This window comes from Mya arenaria, chromosome 2, assembly GCF_026914265.1.
Source record: "Mya arenaria isolate MELC-2E11 chromosome 2, ASM2691426v1".
Lineage (NCBI taxonomy): Eukaryota > Metazoa > Mollusca > Bivalvia > Myida > Myidae > Mya > Mya arenaria.
This window is the reverse complement of record NC_069123.1, coordinates 33,835,128-33,853,017: the sequence shown is the minus strand read 5'-3', so window position 1 is coordinate 33,853,017 and position 17,890 is coordinate 33,835,128. Positions and strand designations below refer to the sequence as shown.

Genomic DNA, 17,890 nt, shown 5'->3' with positions numbered 1-17,890 from the left:
CTGACCATAGTGTTTTATCATTTGCATACATCTGGTATGACAAACAAAAATCATGATGTCCTTGAATGCTCTCTTTTCTAACATTATCATGTTATCATAGTTACATGGTTAATCTATGTGCACGAAGGCTATTTTAAGGTTATTTAAGTCTGCTTTCCCTCGTTTTCAAGTGTTTCGCCCAGGTTGAGAGAGAGAGAGTCGTGTCACCCTGGTACGAGATGTAATATTTGTTCAGTTTGTTTGAGTGCGTTTAAACATACATGGATGTGAAACTTCCTGTATACATGTCCTGTCCTCCAAGTATGAGATCTTAAAGGCAGATTTAAACATTTTACCTTGATCAAGGATTAAAATGGTGAATTTGTCCGTATTGACATCAGTTTGATAAGTTTATCTCTCCAATTTACCTTGCTTTGATTAATTGGCCTTAAGAATTTGTAACAGTATCGTTATTATCAAGAGATATGAAACTATAAATCTATTAAAATTTGTATTGTAAGTATTACATTTAAAAAAAAAAATACACAAAAAAATACAAACTTAATAGAAAACTTTTATGTTGAAGTATAAAAGACCATTAAGTTGGCTTAATTATAAAATGCTGTCTGAATAAATTATAGTTTGTCTCATATGCATTTTATGGTATAGTTGTGGTAGACAAAAGAACACATCTTATCACATCGAATTATGCATGCTTTCGTGAATTCCCTTTGAAAAAGGACCAAAGCATGTCCCCATTTTGTGCAGCGTTTATGAATGACTTGCGAATATTTTTTCTGCAATTAAGGTGACTTTAAATTAAATGGCAGATTTTCATCCACGCTCGCCCCCTCTTTTTTCCACGGCCCATTGAATTTTATTGATTCAATTTAGAATGTAGAACTAGGGTCTGTATTTGCGTATCCGTCTGAGATTCTGTCCGGGAGACAGCATTTATTCATACCTTGTGTCGATGTAGAACATTCACATGTAAAAAAAAAAGAATGATCTTATTCACATACCATAATGAAGAATCAGGTCTGTTGCCTGACCCTGTGGTTGCAATCTGGTTGTTGTCTTCATGTCAGACGATGTAACAGGTTTCTTCAGAGTACCATAAAAAAGGCCACAATCTGTGACAACATTGTGTTAACAAACGTGATCGGTCCTATACTGTTTTCCCAATCATTTTATGTTCATATGTTTTTTGAAAGAAAAAAAAGTTGAAGTTTTGTGAAAGCCTTGGTGTCTTTTCCATGCAAAAATTTCAACCATGAAAATAACAATGTTGTTAACTTTAACAAAGTCGCCCCAATGTCAGAAAAAAACAAGTAGCTGTCTAGCAGTACTGGGTTCAGCATCTCATATAAGAGGTTATAGGCTCGAGCGCCTCCAATTGCACCTCTCAAAAAGGTCGCCCATTTTGGTTTTAATCAAGGAAATTGACTTGAGAAAGGATCATACAAGCTTACAGCTGCCTCCGCAATCAAAAAGAAATAAGTATAGACTAAGAAAATACAGTATGCAAAAACTTGACAACCATGACAATAACTTAAAAAATATTCAAGACATTCAGATAAATCTTGGTACTCGTGTTGGCAGGAACACATTACACACATGTTTTGCAAGGCCCATGACTCTGGCTTGATTCATTGCCGAGTTATACTCCTTGTTAAACTGAAAATAACAGACGAGCATTTGCGTTTGCCGTTTGCTCTGTGGCACACTTGTTTGCAGAAAATATTGATCAAAAATAAACTTGTAAAAAAACATTTTTCTTATCACTCAACTCGACTCAAATCTTGTCTAATCACAGGATACTATCAGTTTCAATACTTTTAAGTCGCCCCTCTTACTGACATGTAGAAATTACAATAGAATTCCATACTCGCGCAGGTCAAGGAAGGGCATGTGTCCCAGACTGCCAACTATTCTAAAATGCGGAGTCCCGCCAAAATCGGTCGCCTATTGTCAAGTTCATAGATATGCCGCTTTTTTTTTAAGGATCTTGTTTTGAAAATTTGGATAATGCACTGAATGCAAATATGGATAAGAATTAGAATACTTTCATTAAAATTGGTCAGATATGATTGTTATATTCGGTGTTTATTGTTTGTTTGTTATGACAAACATTGAGCAAGCATGGAAACCCAGACTTTGCCACTAATGGGACTGATTAAGTGCCTGTCAGTGCTAAGTATACAAAAAAGAAGTCCATTAAAGTGTAATTTGACCTGCCGTTAGTGACCCTTATCTGATTGGCCATGAAATTAGGGTGGAACCGCTGAAGATTTGACGTATACTGGCCCACCAGCAAAGTTTGTGATTGGCGGATTGCAGAAGTTTTTGCAATATTTGTCAATGTAATTATAATTAGTAGCTTTTGTTAAAAGAGATACAAGATCGAGCGTGTGACAATTAATTACTGAATGAAATTCTATAATTGATTAAATCATTATAATCAAAGTAATATAGTTATTATGCAAAATAAAGTGAAAATAATTATTCACATTCAAAGCCAAATGGAGAAATGTAGTGTTTTAAAGTAACTTAATATTAGATTTGTTTCAAATGAAACCATTTGAGAATGAATCTATGTGGGCTAATATTAATTTATGATTCTTAATGATATTAAAGAACATAAAATTTTCCTTGTGATTCAATCAAGTTCACATGTATCAATTTTAATACGAATTCCCGCCAGTTTTGTATTTTCCGAAAATGGCACATGTATACAGGTTAACCTTGAGCCCAAAAGCTATCATGAGTTCTGATCTGATAGGAATGCAGCATTTGTGTTCAGCCAATACCATGTAGTATAATACGATTGGTTTGAGAAAAAAGAACTATATGCCTCGTGATCATTTTCAAAAAAGGAGAATATTAGTCCGCCTACACTCTGGTAGTTAATTTGCATATTGTCCTATTAGATTTTCACCGTTTTTATCTTAATAATCAGGGTTTTTTTATTGGATGATGAATGTCGTTATTTTTGTGACATTTGTAAAGGATGCTTTTTAAGTAAATCTTAATTAGAAAATATGTTTTTTCAGTACATGTGTACAAGATCTCCAGATCACCAGGGCGGGAGCACGTTATATAATATTGAGACTATAGAATTTGTTTCATTATCTCAATTTTGCGGTTTCTTCCATTGACTTTGCGGTCGTCGCGGTACCATCCTGCTCAACTTTGGCGCCAAACCAATATATGACTTTGTTGAAATTAATGCATAGCTTGTAACTTTTATGTTTTGGTCGGTCAGCATTTTTTTTCCCGCTGTTTCAAATTTTGGCTCTTTCTCGGTTGATATTCCGAGATCGAGAAATGTGTTGTAAGAATATAAGTGAAATTAATTTTAATCAGCGCCCACTCAAGTCCATAGGAATGTTTTAAGACAGCAAATATTTTGGACGTGGGATTTTTATTCTTTTATGCTTAAAATGTATATTGTGAAATGACATTTGGTATTGTGACCACAAATATGTCCATTCATTGAAGCAAGGTCTCACGTTCCCATATAATTTTATGAAACAAAATGTTTCCCAGGTAATGTCACCTCAGGACAATATTGTCATTGACATAAACATTTTGATGTACATTTATAATGAAACGATCCACACCCAAATAAGATATTTCGGGGATTTCCCTTTGAGTGAACTTCCATCTTAATGACCTTGAAAAAAGCTACCTGCAGGTAAATTTCTGTATCAAGGACAAATTTAGTGTTGAGTGCAAACATTGCTCCTATTGTAAGTTTTATGTTCAGCGGAGTAATGATTTATTAATATTGTTACCATAGTTTTCATTTTTTTAGGCCTGTCTAAACTGTTTGATCAGGAAGGCTTTTAAGAATTGTTATCTGAGGAAAGAATGTTTTTTGTTCAGACAAAGGTTAAAATCTGGTTCATTGAGAAAAAAGGGCCATGTTTTCATGCTCGTGGCGTGCAAACATCCTTATTCATTGAAGATTTCATCTTGTCACAATCATCAAAAGAAAACACATGTTTTAACACTTTGCCCATTGTACGAACCATTCATAACCAAACAGCTCAAAAGATTTGAATAGCGTGCAGGCAGAATAAAGGTATTTTTAACAAGGGCTATAGTGCAATTGACTAATTAGACTGAAGTTGTGAACGGGCTGTCATTTGAGGGGTATTATTTCAATTTGCATTGTGCAAAATTACAGGGTACCATAGAGTGGCACTCCCGGTGAATACTGTCACGGAAGATAAATTTGGACGGGCTTGAAATCCATAAATCACGGCCCACAATACTTTAAGCACCCTCTTTAAATCACAGGGTCACATTTTTTATTACCATGGTAAAATGAGATTATTTCGAAACTTGCCAGGTGGGGTCACAATTTATGAATAGTTTGTTTGTTGTTTCTGTACTCATATTTGAATGTGTGGGGTGGTAATTAGGGAAGTTTTTGTGTGTGATTTTCTACTTCCTAATCCCCTTAACGGTATCCAGCATGAATTAGGAACCAAAAATATAACAAAAATATCACCAAAACCTCAGGAGATGGTTTAAAAACTTACAGGTTGCAGGTATTATTTTGAGTCAGTCAGAAAACACCAAACTTTTTTTGCATCATGGCCTTATTTCAAATCTTGCATGGTGGCATTTGAAAGGAAGTTGACATAATGTTATTAAATGTAAACAATGGATGATTTCCGACTGTGCAATTAAGCGTCTATAATTCTGTCTGTATCCTCTGTTTGTTCTTCGCGATTATTTCCTTTATATATTTTCATAAAAACGCCTCATTAAAAAATCTAAAATTTAACCCGGCAAATATTTGAAGCTCAAGCAATGCACTTTGTACTAAAATAATATGAAACTAGTATGATTTCTTTGTTGCGGTGCTGCCCTGGTAAAAATAAAACAAGACCAGACTACGGGACGCTTCTTCAGAACTTTGTTAAAGTTAACAACGTCGTTAACAACATCGTTGTTAACGTTCAACTCTTTACTATTATGGAAGTTTCACGAACACAATAATTATTGTTAGATGAAGCATTTTTAAAAAAAAAATGTTTTAGCTGTGCTTGTTTTATTTAAATATATGATCACACCATAAAGTATTTCACTATCAATAGTTAACAACAGTCTGGTTAACAATGTTGCCGTTAACAAAGTTCTGAACAATCAGCCCACTGTTGATGAAACAAAAAGCTCACAGACTAGCAGTATTGGGTTCATCATCTCATATAAATGACTCTAGACTTGAGCGCTTCCAATGGCGCCTCTCAAAAATGACTCCCATGTTGGTTTCAATCCTGGAAATTGACTTAAACGAGGTTTATACAAGCTTACAGCTGCCTTCACAATGAAAAAGAAATAAGTATAGACTTAGAAATTACAGAAATCTGATATAAAAACTCAAATACATTAATAATGAGATATCATGTGTTCATTGTAGCGAATCAAAGCAGCTTGGCGCGTGAATCTTCTGGTTATGATCTTGTCCCCTTATATTGGGGGACGTGAATGACAAACCGGGTTTGTGTATAACAATTCTTACCGACTTGGATCGAAAATGTTAAACAAATGAACAAATTTCAGACCGATTCATTTACCATTTTCTGTTCCTGAAATCGGTCTGGCGTGGTCAAAATCGGTCCAGATCGGCAAAAATATTGCCAGGTTTTAGAAGCCCTGTTTGTTATTTAGCCTTGTGAACTACAGTCATGCGTGTTTTTCAGTGAATCCATCCAGAGACCACGTGTTCCATATAACCTTCCCAACAGAATGGAAAACGTCAGACATCAGTGCCTTGTTCTCAGCCTTTGGTAAGAAGATTGTTAAAGATAAAACACTGATTTTGTAAATAAAAATCCTTTAGGGAAGTAATGCATTTCATTTAATTCATTTCTGAAACTAAAAAAAAATGATGAATTTATGTCAATTTTATATTAATCCTTTAAACTTTCAAGATTTTGAAAGTTTCCTGCTTGATGTTCAATTAGAGATGAAGTCAAATATTGATATTGTCTGGCGAACAGGCAAAAAAACATGTTAACTTTTTAATTAATTTCTGACTAAGAAGGTAAACAGCTTAGGCGTTAACAAAAAATATGCTTGTTTCCGGGTGTCATGCCCCCCCCCCCCCCAAATTTTTTTTTTTTTTTTTTTTTAATGTAAATAGGGTAGGTAGGTCAAGGCAAATTGTTTTTTTTATAATTTTACCAAAAAATATAATTTATACATCATCCATACAATCAGTATTAGAATCACTGGTATTGTTTTAAAAGCCAAAGACACTTACTTGTTAACTGGTTAAGGTAAAATCAAACTAAAGATAAATATATTTTTCAATATATTTAAAAAGGTTGTGTAGTTTGGAAATAGGGAAACAAACATTATTTTTCTTTTTGCCTTAATACAAGTGTCTAAATATTGATGAAATGTTCATGCAAATTTTGTTTCAGGTAGTGTCTACATTGGTTGGCTGGACGACACGTCCGCCTACGTTTCCCTCCATTTTTCTTCTACGCCATCCAGCTCAGGTGCGCGCGAAAAATCTCATTATTTTGATAACTGTTTGCGCATATTCATATTGCAAAAAAATAATGTGGTTAAAACACTCTTTACTTCATTTTTTGTTTGTCGTTCTTAGAAAATGATGGCAAAACATCTCTTAAGCAATTATTTGTTTGAAAAGAAGCATGCAAACTTCATACTTAAATACTGGAGATCTGATAAACATGCACTTAATTGCCTTCTGCCTCTGTACAATGCATCTGCTTTAGTTTTTACTGTTACTAAAATGTTCCTTGTTGCACTTAATCTTTTAACAAATTGCAATTATTAATGGAAAAATTAAACGAGCATTTGGTCACTTATAGTACTTGCATAATTATTACTTAAAAAGTTGTATCATTATGTTACAGTAGTAGTATTTAAAACAGGTTTTCACATAGTGAAACAGAGTTGTTAGAATGATGTCCATTGTTTTTCATGCGGGCTGCATTAAACTCCCCTATGAAAGTGAATAAATTAAGTTAGGGTTGACATATTGTGTCCAAACTTGCTATATAGGAAGAGTTTATGGAGACCTTTCATGGGATTACATTTGGGGCCCCTAGTATTTAATCTCCTTACCGTATCAGTGCAAAATTTACCTTTTTACGCCCTTACAGTCATGAAGACCCTGTGCAAGAAGGGATCTGTGTACCGCCTGATGACGTACAAGGACCACAGAGCTCAACTCAACCAGTACCACTGGACTCCCAGCAAGCCCCACCCTCCCGGACATGCCCCTATTCCCCACACTCCACCGATCTCCACACATGTCACCCCCAACCATCACCACAACAACCACTCAGGTCAAGGTCACTACCATACAGGTCATGACCTTCATGAAAGTCAAGGTCATTCTAATGAATTGAAGAAGGGTGCCAAGAGGACGCATTCCCCGCAAGATGATGGTACAAAATTGGAAGATGGAGGGAGCAGTGCCAAAAAGTCAAAAGCATTGAATGCTGAGTAAGTTAGTTTTGTCCTATGTGGTACATATATACTAGCGGAAAAAGACAACACTCCATGCATGATGAGAAACTTTTCTGTATATAAAAAAGAGGCGTTAACTGTTTAAACTCAACTATTTAAGCTATCAATTTATCCCTGATACAGAGTAATACCCCCACTCTTAAGATGTGAAATTTTTCAAAAGTATATTATCTGTTGAAGCTTCTGTTTTAAAGGTTTCTTTAAGATGTGAAATATCTTGCATGCATAGTTTCTTTATTCCTCCATATAACATATTTGTCGCAGTGGGAATCGACTTATAACCATTTTGTTTTAAAAAGGTAAAATTTAATTTTCGTGGCAATGATGAAATAACAAAACATATTCAAAATCTCTTCAGATCAAAATTAGTCAGATTTCACTTAAAATCCGGTATAAAATATTTTTTTTAATTTATGGCTGAGTAATCAATGATCTTTTTTTAGTTGCGCACGTTTGTAGCGCATGTTGCTCACATAATGATCCATACAGTACACCCCCATATATTCTTTTTCCAATAATTGTCAAGTCATTCATATAAAATATTATAGTGTGAAAATCTTTTTTTTTTAATCATTGATGGCATCCGATAACCTTTCGCAGGGCTCCTGAATTCCAGTCACGTATAACACCCAACTCAACCCCGGAAAAGGAGGAAACCCTTAAATGGCCCGAAAACATTTCGAGTGGGGAAAAGAAAATAGGTGATCTCTCTTGATGTTCTAGTTTTCAACCTTGGCCGCGATTGGCTAAATTGCATGGCTATTGCATAATTCTGTGGTTTTTATGGTTGTTAATAGTTTTTAAAACCTGTTTTTTTTATTATTTAAATGATTGAATGTATTTCAAAATTTTGAATCACGAAATTTTGGTGAATAATTAACAATATGTACTTATTTATTTTATTTAATACATTTCAAAACCATATTTGTATAATAAAATTAGCAATTTTCATGGGCGTTTATAACTTGTGTGCAAGTGAAAAAAACACTCAACAATATTAAGTTTTTCGAGCCGATTGCGCAGAACTTTGTTAAAGTTAACCACATTGTTAACTTCGAAATTTTACTGCTCTTGAATTTTAATGAATATGATTGTGATTTGCAGTTTTTTCTAACAAAACTTAAGACAACTGTTTCAGCTGTATATGTTTTATTTAAATATATGAGCTCATTGTCAAATATTTCAAGTTTACAAGTTAACAACGATGTTGTTAACCATTTGTTAACTCTTAACAAAATTCTTAACACTTGGCCCTCAATGTCATATTAGCTATTCAATTAAAATGTCTGCCGTTATCAGTCATTCTGCAGAGACCTAACAATAAACCTGCAAAAAAAAACGGCCCGAATAGAAAACGAAACTTCCATAGACGCCTTGATAAGAATAACAACAACACCGGAAAAAAGGAAGAAAAGCCTGCCTTTGTCGTAAAGGAGGAAGATTTTCCTCCATTGCCCACTGCTAGCTAAGGTTGTTTGTTGAAGCTTAATGATTAACAATTGACATTAACCCCTCACTAAGTTCTTGACGCACGGTGGTATTTCACTTTAACTAATTTTTTTCGCAATGATTGTGAAACAAGTTATTTCAACATTTAATTAATCACTCTTTTTGATTTAATGTTAAATTAGACTGTGGTCTTGTGTTGTGGGGGAAACCCACACGTCTGGCTTGGTGACCACAAACCAAACTGAAATGTCCCCACACTGGGAATCGAAACCAGGACACGCTAACCACAGCAATTTCATCGACAAAATCTGTCAAGAATATGATTCTCTTGCTTACCACCATTTTGGTCAATCATATATGTCACAGTTTGAAACCGTGAAGAATAGGATCTTATTTTTCCCAGACCTGTGAAGAATATGATGTGGGAATTATAAGGTCCTACAAAGCTTATGGGACAACCTTTCACTTATTAATTCTTAGGTGTGCTGCTTTAGTTGTAAACTATCAGGCGCTCTAAGAACAAATCCTAAGGGCTGGTATGTTTCAAGAGGGCCCTTCATATTCTCTTGTGGCTGGAATTTTGCTGCCTAACAGAGAGCGCTATTTTCATTCCGGTCGTTGCATAGAAAATATGCTTGTAAAATGAGTGGTAAAAAGACTTTATTAATGCGGGCTTTAACCTTAAGGCTTTCCGGGTCTATTCCTATTGGTTAACTTGTTCTATTTCTAACCAAAAACGCGCACTTTTAAAAATAAATATGTTGCCTAGGTGATGAGGGCTCTTACATGGTTATTTTATATAATGTTCTGCCTACGCAACTTTCTGCTGGTGTATTAAATTCACTTTAATAGAAGCTAAATATCACTGATTAATTAGTAAAGAACCATTTTGATATAAAGTATTTCTCAATAAATAGGAGAAATGAACTCTTGGCCAGTAATGTTTAAAATACACATATTAATTTCCTCAATCATGACAAGTCAAGAGATAAGTTGCACGTTGGTTCTAATATGCTTTTGAAAATAAATCTGAAGTTTTAATTCATTTAATTCAATGCAGAGTGCACCCTTCAGCAAAGAGGCATTAATTAGAGTTATTCAATAAGAGATATTCAAATCAGCCGAATGAGTGCATTTGTGACAAACAGAGAAATGAGATGTTATAGACATGCTGTGTATAAATGCGAGCAATTTCTATCGTTTTATTGTACGTGTTTGTTTGTAGGAGTAACCAAGGTATTAGATTTTATAAAGGCTTTGTCTGGATTGAGACTTTAAAAGTAGAACATTCGCTGCTCTGATGTTAGAGGGGCACAATACAGGTTGATGTAAAAAAAAATTTAATGCATAAGTATGTTTAAAGGGACCAGACACCAGATGATACATTTTCAAGAAAAAATGAAAAATTTCAAAAAACTCATAAAATTGATAAGTACAAAGTCTAAATAGAGGCACAAAAGAAACAAATTCATTTTAATGCATTATCATCTTTACTTCATTTGATTTTATTGATAAAAAAACAAAACAATCAAAAGTATTTGATTAAGGTACAGATAAAGAAAATATATGCATATTTTGTTTTGATCACTAAAGTCAATTGAGTTAAACATAATCATGCATTTAAATAAAGAAAAAATGCATAAAACATTAATTATATGCCATTTAAGGATGGACAGTCTTCATATAGGCACAAAAGAAAAGTGTGATGCATTATTATATTGAAATTCATTTGATTTGAATGATCAAAACAAAAAAAGCATATGATTTGTGAACAGATAAAAAATATAAGCGATATTTGGGCGCTTTTTTAAACTGGAAAATATGGGGCCACGTACCTATTAATTGAAAGGCTAACATTGTTTTTATCTCAACACAAATCATAAAATCATTTTGTTGTTTTTTTGTTTTGATCAATACCCAATGAGTTAAACATAAAAGGCATTAAAATTGATAGGTTTCTTTTGTGCATCTGTCTAGGTTTTGTGCCTGTAAGGTGTTTTATTTTCAAAAATGTAAGCCTGGTTTATATTGCGCAATGTTATTATAATTATATTTACATAATTATATTATGGCTGACTGCCTTAGAATGAGCATATTCATATAAATTAAAATTTCATAGTTTCGAATATCTTCATTTTAATGAATTTTCATTCAAGCAAGGACACTTTTCACATAATTCATATAGAAATTGATTGCTTTTTGCTATTCGCTTATCTATCTTTTCAAACATTTTTTAGGCATTGTCATAGACATGGTGGTGGTGTCCTTTGCAGTGCGCAAAAATATTTAACCTTGGCTATTTTACTCTGTTTTAAATAGAGTGCAAAATGTTCCTGAAATTTGATGTACAAGTTGCCAGAGACATTACAATACATGTGTTTGCCAGGCCTTTAACTCTGGTTTTAATAATTGTAGAGTTATGCCCCTTGTTCCTCTGAAAATGAGTAACCGAACGATGAGAGGTAGCGATAATGCTCCAAGCCGTTCTTGTTGTAGCATGCTTGTGGTTTATTAATTTATGTATTGAAATTACATATTAAATACCAGTATACCCAAGTTAAGTTAAAATAATGAACGCTTCATCTCTGATGTATAGATTGTCTGTATTATATAAAAGTTACTGCACCATCACCTCGAGTGATTGAAGTATAAACGATCATTTTGCATGAGTGAATAATTTCAATTGTGTGGGAAGTGGGTGAAGTAACTGTTTAGTATCATGTTGTCAAGGACAGCGTTCAATAACAACCGCGCTGGTATAAGTGAATAGTTAAAATTGTTACAGTAATTTATCCGCACAATACTAATTGTATGGTTAAGCTTCACCTAATTGTTACCATTATGATGTAAGTTTATGTATAAAAGAAAACAAAGAAAAGACTCAAATAAAGTGCACATTTTCTTTTGTTAAGAGCAAGCATGCATTATGTTTCCTTACACGATGCATTTACGATGGGTCGCGTGTCACAGTAACCAAGCACAAATCACTGAATGCACCATTCATTGCAAGCATGCGCGCATAACATGAATATCTTGTATCATAAATAATTATTGTTGACTAGTTCTGTAAGATGATACAAAAAAATAATTCTTTAGATATTTTAAGTAGCAAAAAATAAAACTGTACTTTAAAGAGTTTTGATAGGCTCTGTTTAGAAAGAATGTTTTATGGGACAATTTAATTAGTTTTCAGAAGTATTATGTTTAAACATCTGAGTATATTTTTTTTCTTCAAGTTTATTTCATACTTTTGTAAATTGCAACATGTTATAAATAATTTGACGATTCTGATTTATTCTCTGTGTTCTATTTTAATTTGGTTTTATGCACATATGATGAAAAAAATATACTATAGTTTTTGTTTCTCAGACTTTTTAAAAGAAATACCATTTTGCTGTTGGAGGGAAAATGATTTTGCTTTGAAAGCTGAACATATTTTAGTCTGCACCGGTTCATATTTTGACCTAATCAAGTTTAAAATGAAAGTTCTGTGAAATCATTTATATTCGTTGGCATGAAATTTCATGGTCTTTCGAAAATATACATTTTCATGGGTACTTGAATTGTTGGTTTTCGTTTTTGAAAAAAAACAATCTGAAACTGCGATCGTCCTAAATCATCTACATAATCTCCTCACGCTGGGCACGTGATTACCGTCTTCTATGTCACACGGCTTATGACACTCGCTATGTAGTGTTAGGACTTGCCAGTTTGTGCATATACCCATGTCAATTATCGATTTAATTGGAAATTAAGGTCATAAAAGAAGATGCATTCTGATCAAAGATATATATAGGCGAAGCCATGGAAAACCAATTAGAATTTCGCAAACTGTAAAAACACCGAGAAGGTGCGTATATCTGAGTAAACTATTAATGAAATCGATTAAATATTTCATTAAAGAAAACAATTGAGTACCGACATTCTATACGCACATCTTGTAAACATGGAGATTACTATGAACAGCACGTGTTTCTGTCATGAAAGAATATTTGCCCTTTTAAACAGGATTAGTTTTGAAGCATTTTGAAGTTAGTGTCCAGTCCAAAGTTACAAATTTCATGTCCATCATTTATTTTTATTCAGCTACGACCACACAATAGGGAAGACAAGCGCTTTTTCAAAAAAGCAATCTCTAGTTTAATTTGCAATGTTCACCATCAATGCTTTGCCAGAAGGAAAGTTGCTTTGAAATCGGATGAAGTGCAATTTTAAGTCTGAACCAAAGACTTGAGACTATTTGTAATCATGACCCTGGTAGGGAAACATGAAACAGACTCTTGAGAGAGTCTAGCAGTAAATATAGTATGTATAGTACATAGCATGCAGTGTCCATAATTAAGCTTGATTTCATCAGTATAAACCAAATATATGTTTGCCAACTTGGAAGGCAATATAACAATAAGATATTCAACTGTTAATGTTATCCACTTCAGAAAAGAACAGCAAGACTGAGGATAAGATGTTTGCGGAGCCTACGGACTGGTGAAACATCAGAAAAATATTGGGGCAAAACATGTTCTAAGGTCAAATCATGTAACAGTCCGGCTAGTCTTGGACTGGGCGGGAATGGTGTTTTCGGTGGGATACTAGTATACGGGGAAAATCCTCTTGTTGGTTGCTAGTGTTCGAGAGAGGAGAGGCCCTGCTTCATCTGCGTCATGGAAATAGCGTCCATTGTTCTGGCCGTTCTGATTGTTGTTGGCAATTGTGTGTCTACAAGCTGTGCTTGTTTACTGAACTATGAAATACTGTAAATAATAAAAATGAATGAAGAATTTATAATTGAATAGGAGTTGATATGATATGACATGTGAAGAAATGTGTTGAAGTTAATTGTTATGCAATTTAGGATACGGTTTGTCGATGAAGACATGTATTATGATAATAGAAAAAGGTGTAATTTTTCTTGTTGAAATATGACTAGATGAACCGCGTCATACAGAAATGGTTATGGTTCATATAGTTAGTTTTTGAGTTGTCTTTTTCAAGAATAATATCAAATATGTTTTACACAAATAAAGAATAAAATGAGTAAATTACGTTTAAAGTAGTTACAACATTAAAACACGTTCTTTTTTTCAAATGTAAGAAACTATGATGTCATATTTCTTGCTTATGTCATATTTATGACAGGACTTATTTCAGCTTGTCACTGTTCAAATTGTGATGATTATAAAAACTTGTGATTGTATAAACATGTTCAGTGTAAAATTATGTATAAATTTCAATTATTGTACAGAATAAATTTAGTTTTGAAAAACGGTGTTGTTTTATTGAGCCTTTAGGAGTACATGAATTTACCAGTAAATTCCTTATTAGCTAAAAAAAATCAAGTAATACCCTAGCTTTGGATGAGAAATGTGTAGTGATAAAGGTGTCCGCCCTCGCTCAAGAGGTTGGGGATTCTAGCCTTATACCAGGTGCACATGCTCTTGACCTCTCAAAAGGTACACCACAGCTCCGTTTCAGTAAGATATCTTAGTTGTCAACCTGTCATATTGATATTTTCATGTAAATGCAGTTTACGCCAAAGAGAGGTTACGTCTTGAAATTTATGATCTTGAGCCTTAAAATCTTTATTGAACCAGGGCCCAGTACTCCAGGTTTCTTCCAAGAAAAAGAAATTGAGAGCAATACATATCCACTTAAAGGTGTCTTCACTGTCAAGCTTAAATTCATTACTATTTAGTATTAGTATAAAGTATGTATTTCCTGAAACATTGCGGTCAAGGATAAACCTTGCAAGTGCAAGCACTTATTTCAACCTTAAAATGAAAACATGAGAGCAAATTCCTGGAAAAAGTTTAACATTTTTTGGTTTGCACACATGTTACTGTAAGCTCATTCGTTTTTTCAAAGAAAAAATAGGTAAATGTCATAGCGCTGCCTGCTGTTATGCTTGGTTGTGGTAAGGTTTTGAAGTTAATAGATTGTATTATCCAATTAAGTGTAATTATCATCCTTTTATAAATCAATGATTGACAGCTGGTCTCTGATTAGTTGGTTAGCCTGTTACAATTTAGGAATTTTATGTGTCCCTATTTTAAAGGGACTTACTCATGTTTTGTAAAATGAACTTATTTTACTATGATGAGATTTAGTGTGACCTATCTACTAGGTAGAGTGTTAAAACGAAGATTCTGACAGCTGGAACTCTTCAGCAAAGGTTGATATTTGCTCAAAAGATCGTCTTTGATGACCACAATTCTGAATTTAGCTTCTAACAGGATTCAGCGATTTGTTGTAGCGAGATTGGTCGATTGACGTTATAATGTGATGTTATCAATGTATTCTGAAAAGGTCAAAATATCCATCGATTGTTGTATAAGTCCTTGTTACTTAGTGGTTAATGCCTCGGTTTTCTAATTTGTTCTTGACTTTACCAGTGTGGGTTCACACCCTACTAAAACCCAAATTAATTTTTTTATAATTTAATTGTATTTTTTTCTGCAATTTCGGTATCATAGAGTAAATTATGATAATAGATTTCAGATGCATTACCGTGGAAAACTAATTTTTGGTCCAAAAACTCGAGGGAGTCCCTTTAAATGATGGATGGATTCATGATAGGAAATTTTCTACCTAGTAAGTCGACTTCCTGGTGACTCTGTTTGACCAAGTATGTTGATATTTTACTTTTATTTCAAATCAAGGCAAAGTCCTGAGATGCAGAAAGAATATTTGCCCTTCAACAGGATTAGGTTTGAAGCATTTTGAAATTCTACCACCCCTTCCCCTCTGTTTTCAAGAGTGAAGGTCAACAGTTATCAGGGCCAGGAGGCTGATATAGATAAACAATGCCCACTAAAATTGCATCTTTATTGCATAACCTGGTGTGAGATCTTTAATCAAAATGGAAATGCAATTTATTATTTCTAGGCTTATTGCTGGTAAAGTAACTGTAAGTGGAATTCACCACAGGAATTTCATGGAGTTTGATGTCTCAATTTCTGAAATTATATAATTTACCTGGTCCCAGAATTTGAATATGTTATTTTATTATTAAACACTAAAAAAAATAATGTTTCCTGTGGAATAAATGGACAAAGCATTTAATTGTAAACTGGTAATGTGTTTAACGATATAAATGTTACTTATTATATACAAGCCGTTAAAAATGAGTATAATTGGCAATAATATTTTTTTGGAAAAAGTTTGGAGATGCCGGGGATTGAACCCGGGGCCTCTCACATGCGAAGCGAGCGCTCTACCACTGAGCTACATCCCCGTTGAAGATGAAATTGCGCTATACCTACTATAAATACGTTGATTGGTAGCCAGCGCATACTGTACTATACCTATAAATAGCTTTTGATTTTCTGCAATAAAAACGAACAATGCTTTAAAAGAAAGTCTTTGAACGAAATACAAATTAAATGATATTATATTTTGACTTTCAATGACGAATACTTATGGTTTACACATGAATATTGGTCGTATTGAGAAAAAACTGCAGTCTGTACAGTAGACGTATGAAAACCCAATCATAGCACTGAAAGTGCAGATAGTGGTAATCATTTTAGAACTGGTTTACTTGTTATTTATTCTTCCTAACTGAAGAAAATAAGTGTTACATTATTATTTTTCTATGCGAGTTCTGCGTAGCGAAACGGTGTCGAATGTTCTCGGATTGGGACTTTAAACTCGATGATATCATGATCATTTCAAGCCTCTGTTATAAACAGTAATTTATGATTTGATTTCAAATACATGAAAATCCGATTAATGATATAAAACGCAAATTTTCCTCCAATCTTTATGTATGTGAATTCAAATAATTCTTATAATTACTGTATTATATAGATCTAGGTATTCTATTTTTCAGTAACATGTTTTATAAAAAAGGTGTTGATTTCATTCTTGGATTCTGAATTTGTTCTATTATGAAACAGACTATAGATCTATTAATACTCGTACCCTTGCTTAACCACTGGACTTCACTTGTAGAATAAACATAGTAGCTGACTCACGTCTTGTGTTTGTCTTTCACTACTATAAATTGAATACTTGTCAACCAAAACATACAACAGAATTGCCGAAATAAAAGTAAACCGTTACACTATTGAATACACAGTTTAAAAGAAGCGTGGCGCATGGATCCGCGGATAGATATATTTTTCTAGTCCTAGTCTCACGGCAAAACATTCCATTTCCGGTGAAACAGTTGGTTTCAAGGGGCAAATAGCCTGATTGGTAAACAAGAGAATTCCCCTTCAGTGTTTCCCATTGGGAAACTTTTGGCTATTCATTGCCCATCGGGAAACACTGAGGGAGATACCATTAGCTTCCCATTTGGCAATTTCCACCACTACTTTTGTTAAAATGACCAATGAATTATTGATCAGTCAAATAATATTTAACGATGACAGTATTTGTTTCTGTATAAGATAGTGACTGATTTAAACATAGAAAGACAGTAATATATACATCGTGCATGTATGCACATATTCGCCATGTAATAATTATACATTACACAGTACATCCGCATTTTAAATGTCCATGTATGTGCATTCCTTACTGAAATAAATCTATCTATCTATATATCTTACAATCTACTTATAGCTTGCTGAATGATGGACAGGTTACATGCCAATTCTACGACTTTGCTTTGCTTTGGAAGGCGGAAGTGCAACTCAATACTGATTACATTTAGGGGGGGGGGGGCGAACATATGTTTGATTCTATCGGCAAATTCTATATTCTATATTGTATATATTGTAAACCATACGGCCAGCCAAATGGAAAGTAAACTTATATATTCCTGCAATGTCAACATTTATGAGCTACTATAGTAAGCTAAGTTGAACTTGGTAGTACTTTTAGTTTAATAATGCAATAAAACTGGGACAGTAGCCTGAACAACCACTTTGATCTTGTCAATAAGCATCAATTACAATTACTTGTTTTATCAATGGGGCTATCATTGAACAAATTT

General features: G+C 33.7%; 2 protein-coding genes and 1 non-coding gene across 4 annotated transcripts in view; 1 reads left to right on the top strand and 2 right to left on the bottom strand.

Annotated features, from left to right (window-relative positions):
- LOC128209288 (bifunctional apoptosis regulator-like) overlaps positions 1-5,644 on the bottom strand; it is a 40,266-nt gene extending 34,622 nt beyond the window's left edge. The window contains exon 1 of the mRNA XM_052913273.1: positions 5,571-5,644. The gene's annotated coding sequence lies outside the window, so the exon portion shown is untranslated. The remainder of the gene's footprint in view (positions 1-5,570) is intronic.
- LOC128209278 (poly(A)-specific ribonuclease PARN-like) overlaps positions 1-14,216 on the top strand; it is a 35,409-nt gene extending 21,193 nt beyond the window's left edge. The window contains exons 17-21 of one of the 2 annotated variants that reach the window (XM_052913241.1): positions 5,697-5,783; positions 6,423-6,500; positions 7,134-7,479; positions 8,104-8,204; positions 13,389-14,216. In XM_052913241.1, the coding sequence (XP_052769201.1) occupies positions 5,697-5,783; positions 6,423-6,500; positions 7,134-7,479; positions 8,104-8,204; positions 13,389-13,441 (665 nt within the window). In that variant the 3' untranslated portion in view covers positions 13,442-14,216. The remainder of the gene's footprint in view (positions 1-5,696; positions 5,784-6,422; positions 6,501-7,133; positions 7,480-8,103; positions 8,205-13,388) is intronic. The other variant, XM_052913252.1, reaches the window with a different exon arrangement.
- A 1,895-nt stretch (positions 14,217-16,111) lies between these two features.
- Trnaa-cgc (transfer RNA alanine (anticodon CGC)) lies at positions 16,112-16,183 on the bottom strand. The gene has a single exon. It is a non-coding gene; the product is annotated as a tRNA-Ala (tRNA).
- Between the last annotated feature and the right edge of the window lie 1,707 nt (positions 16,184-17,890).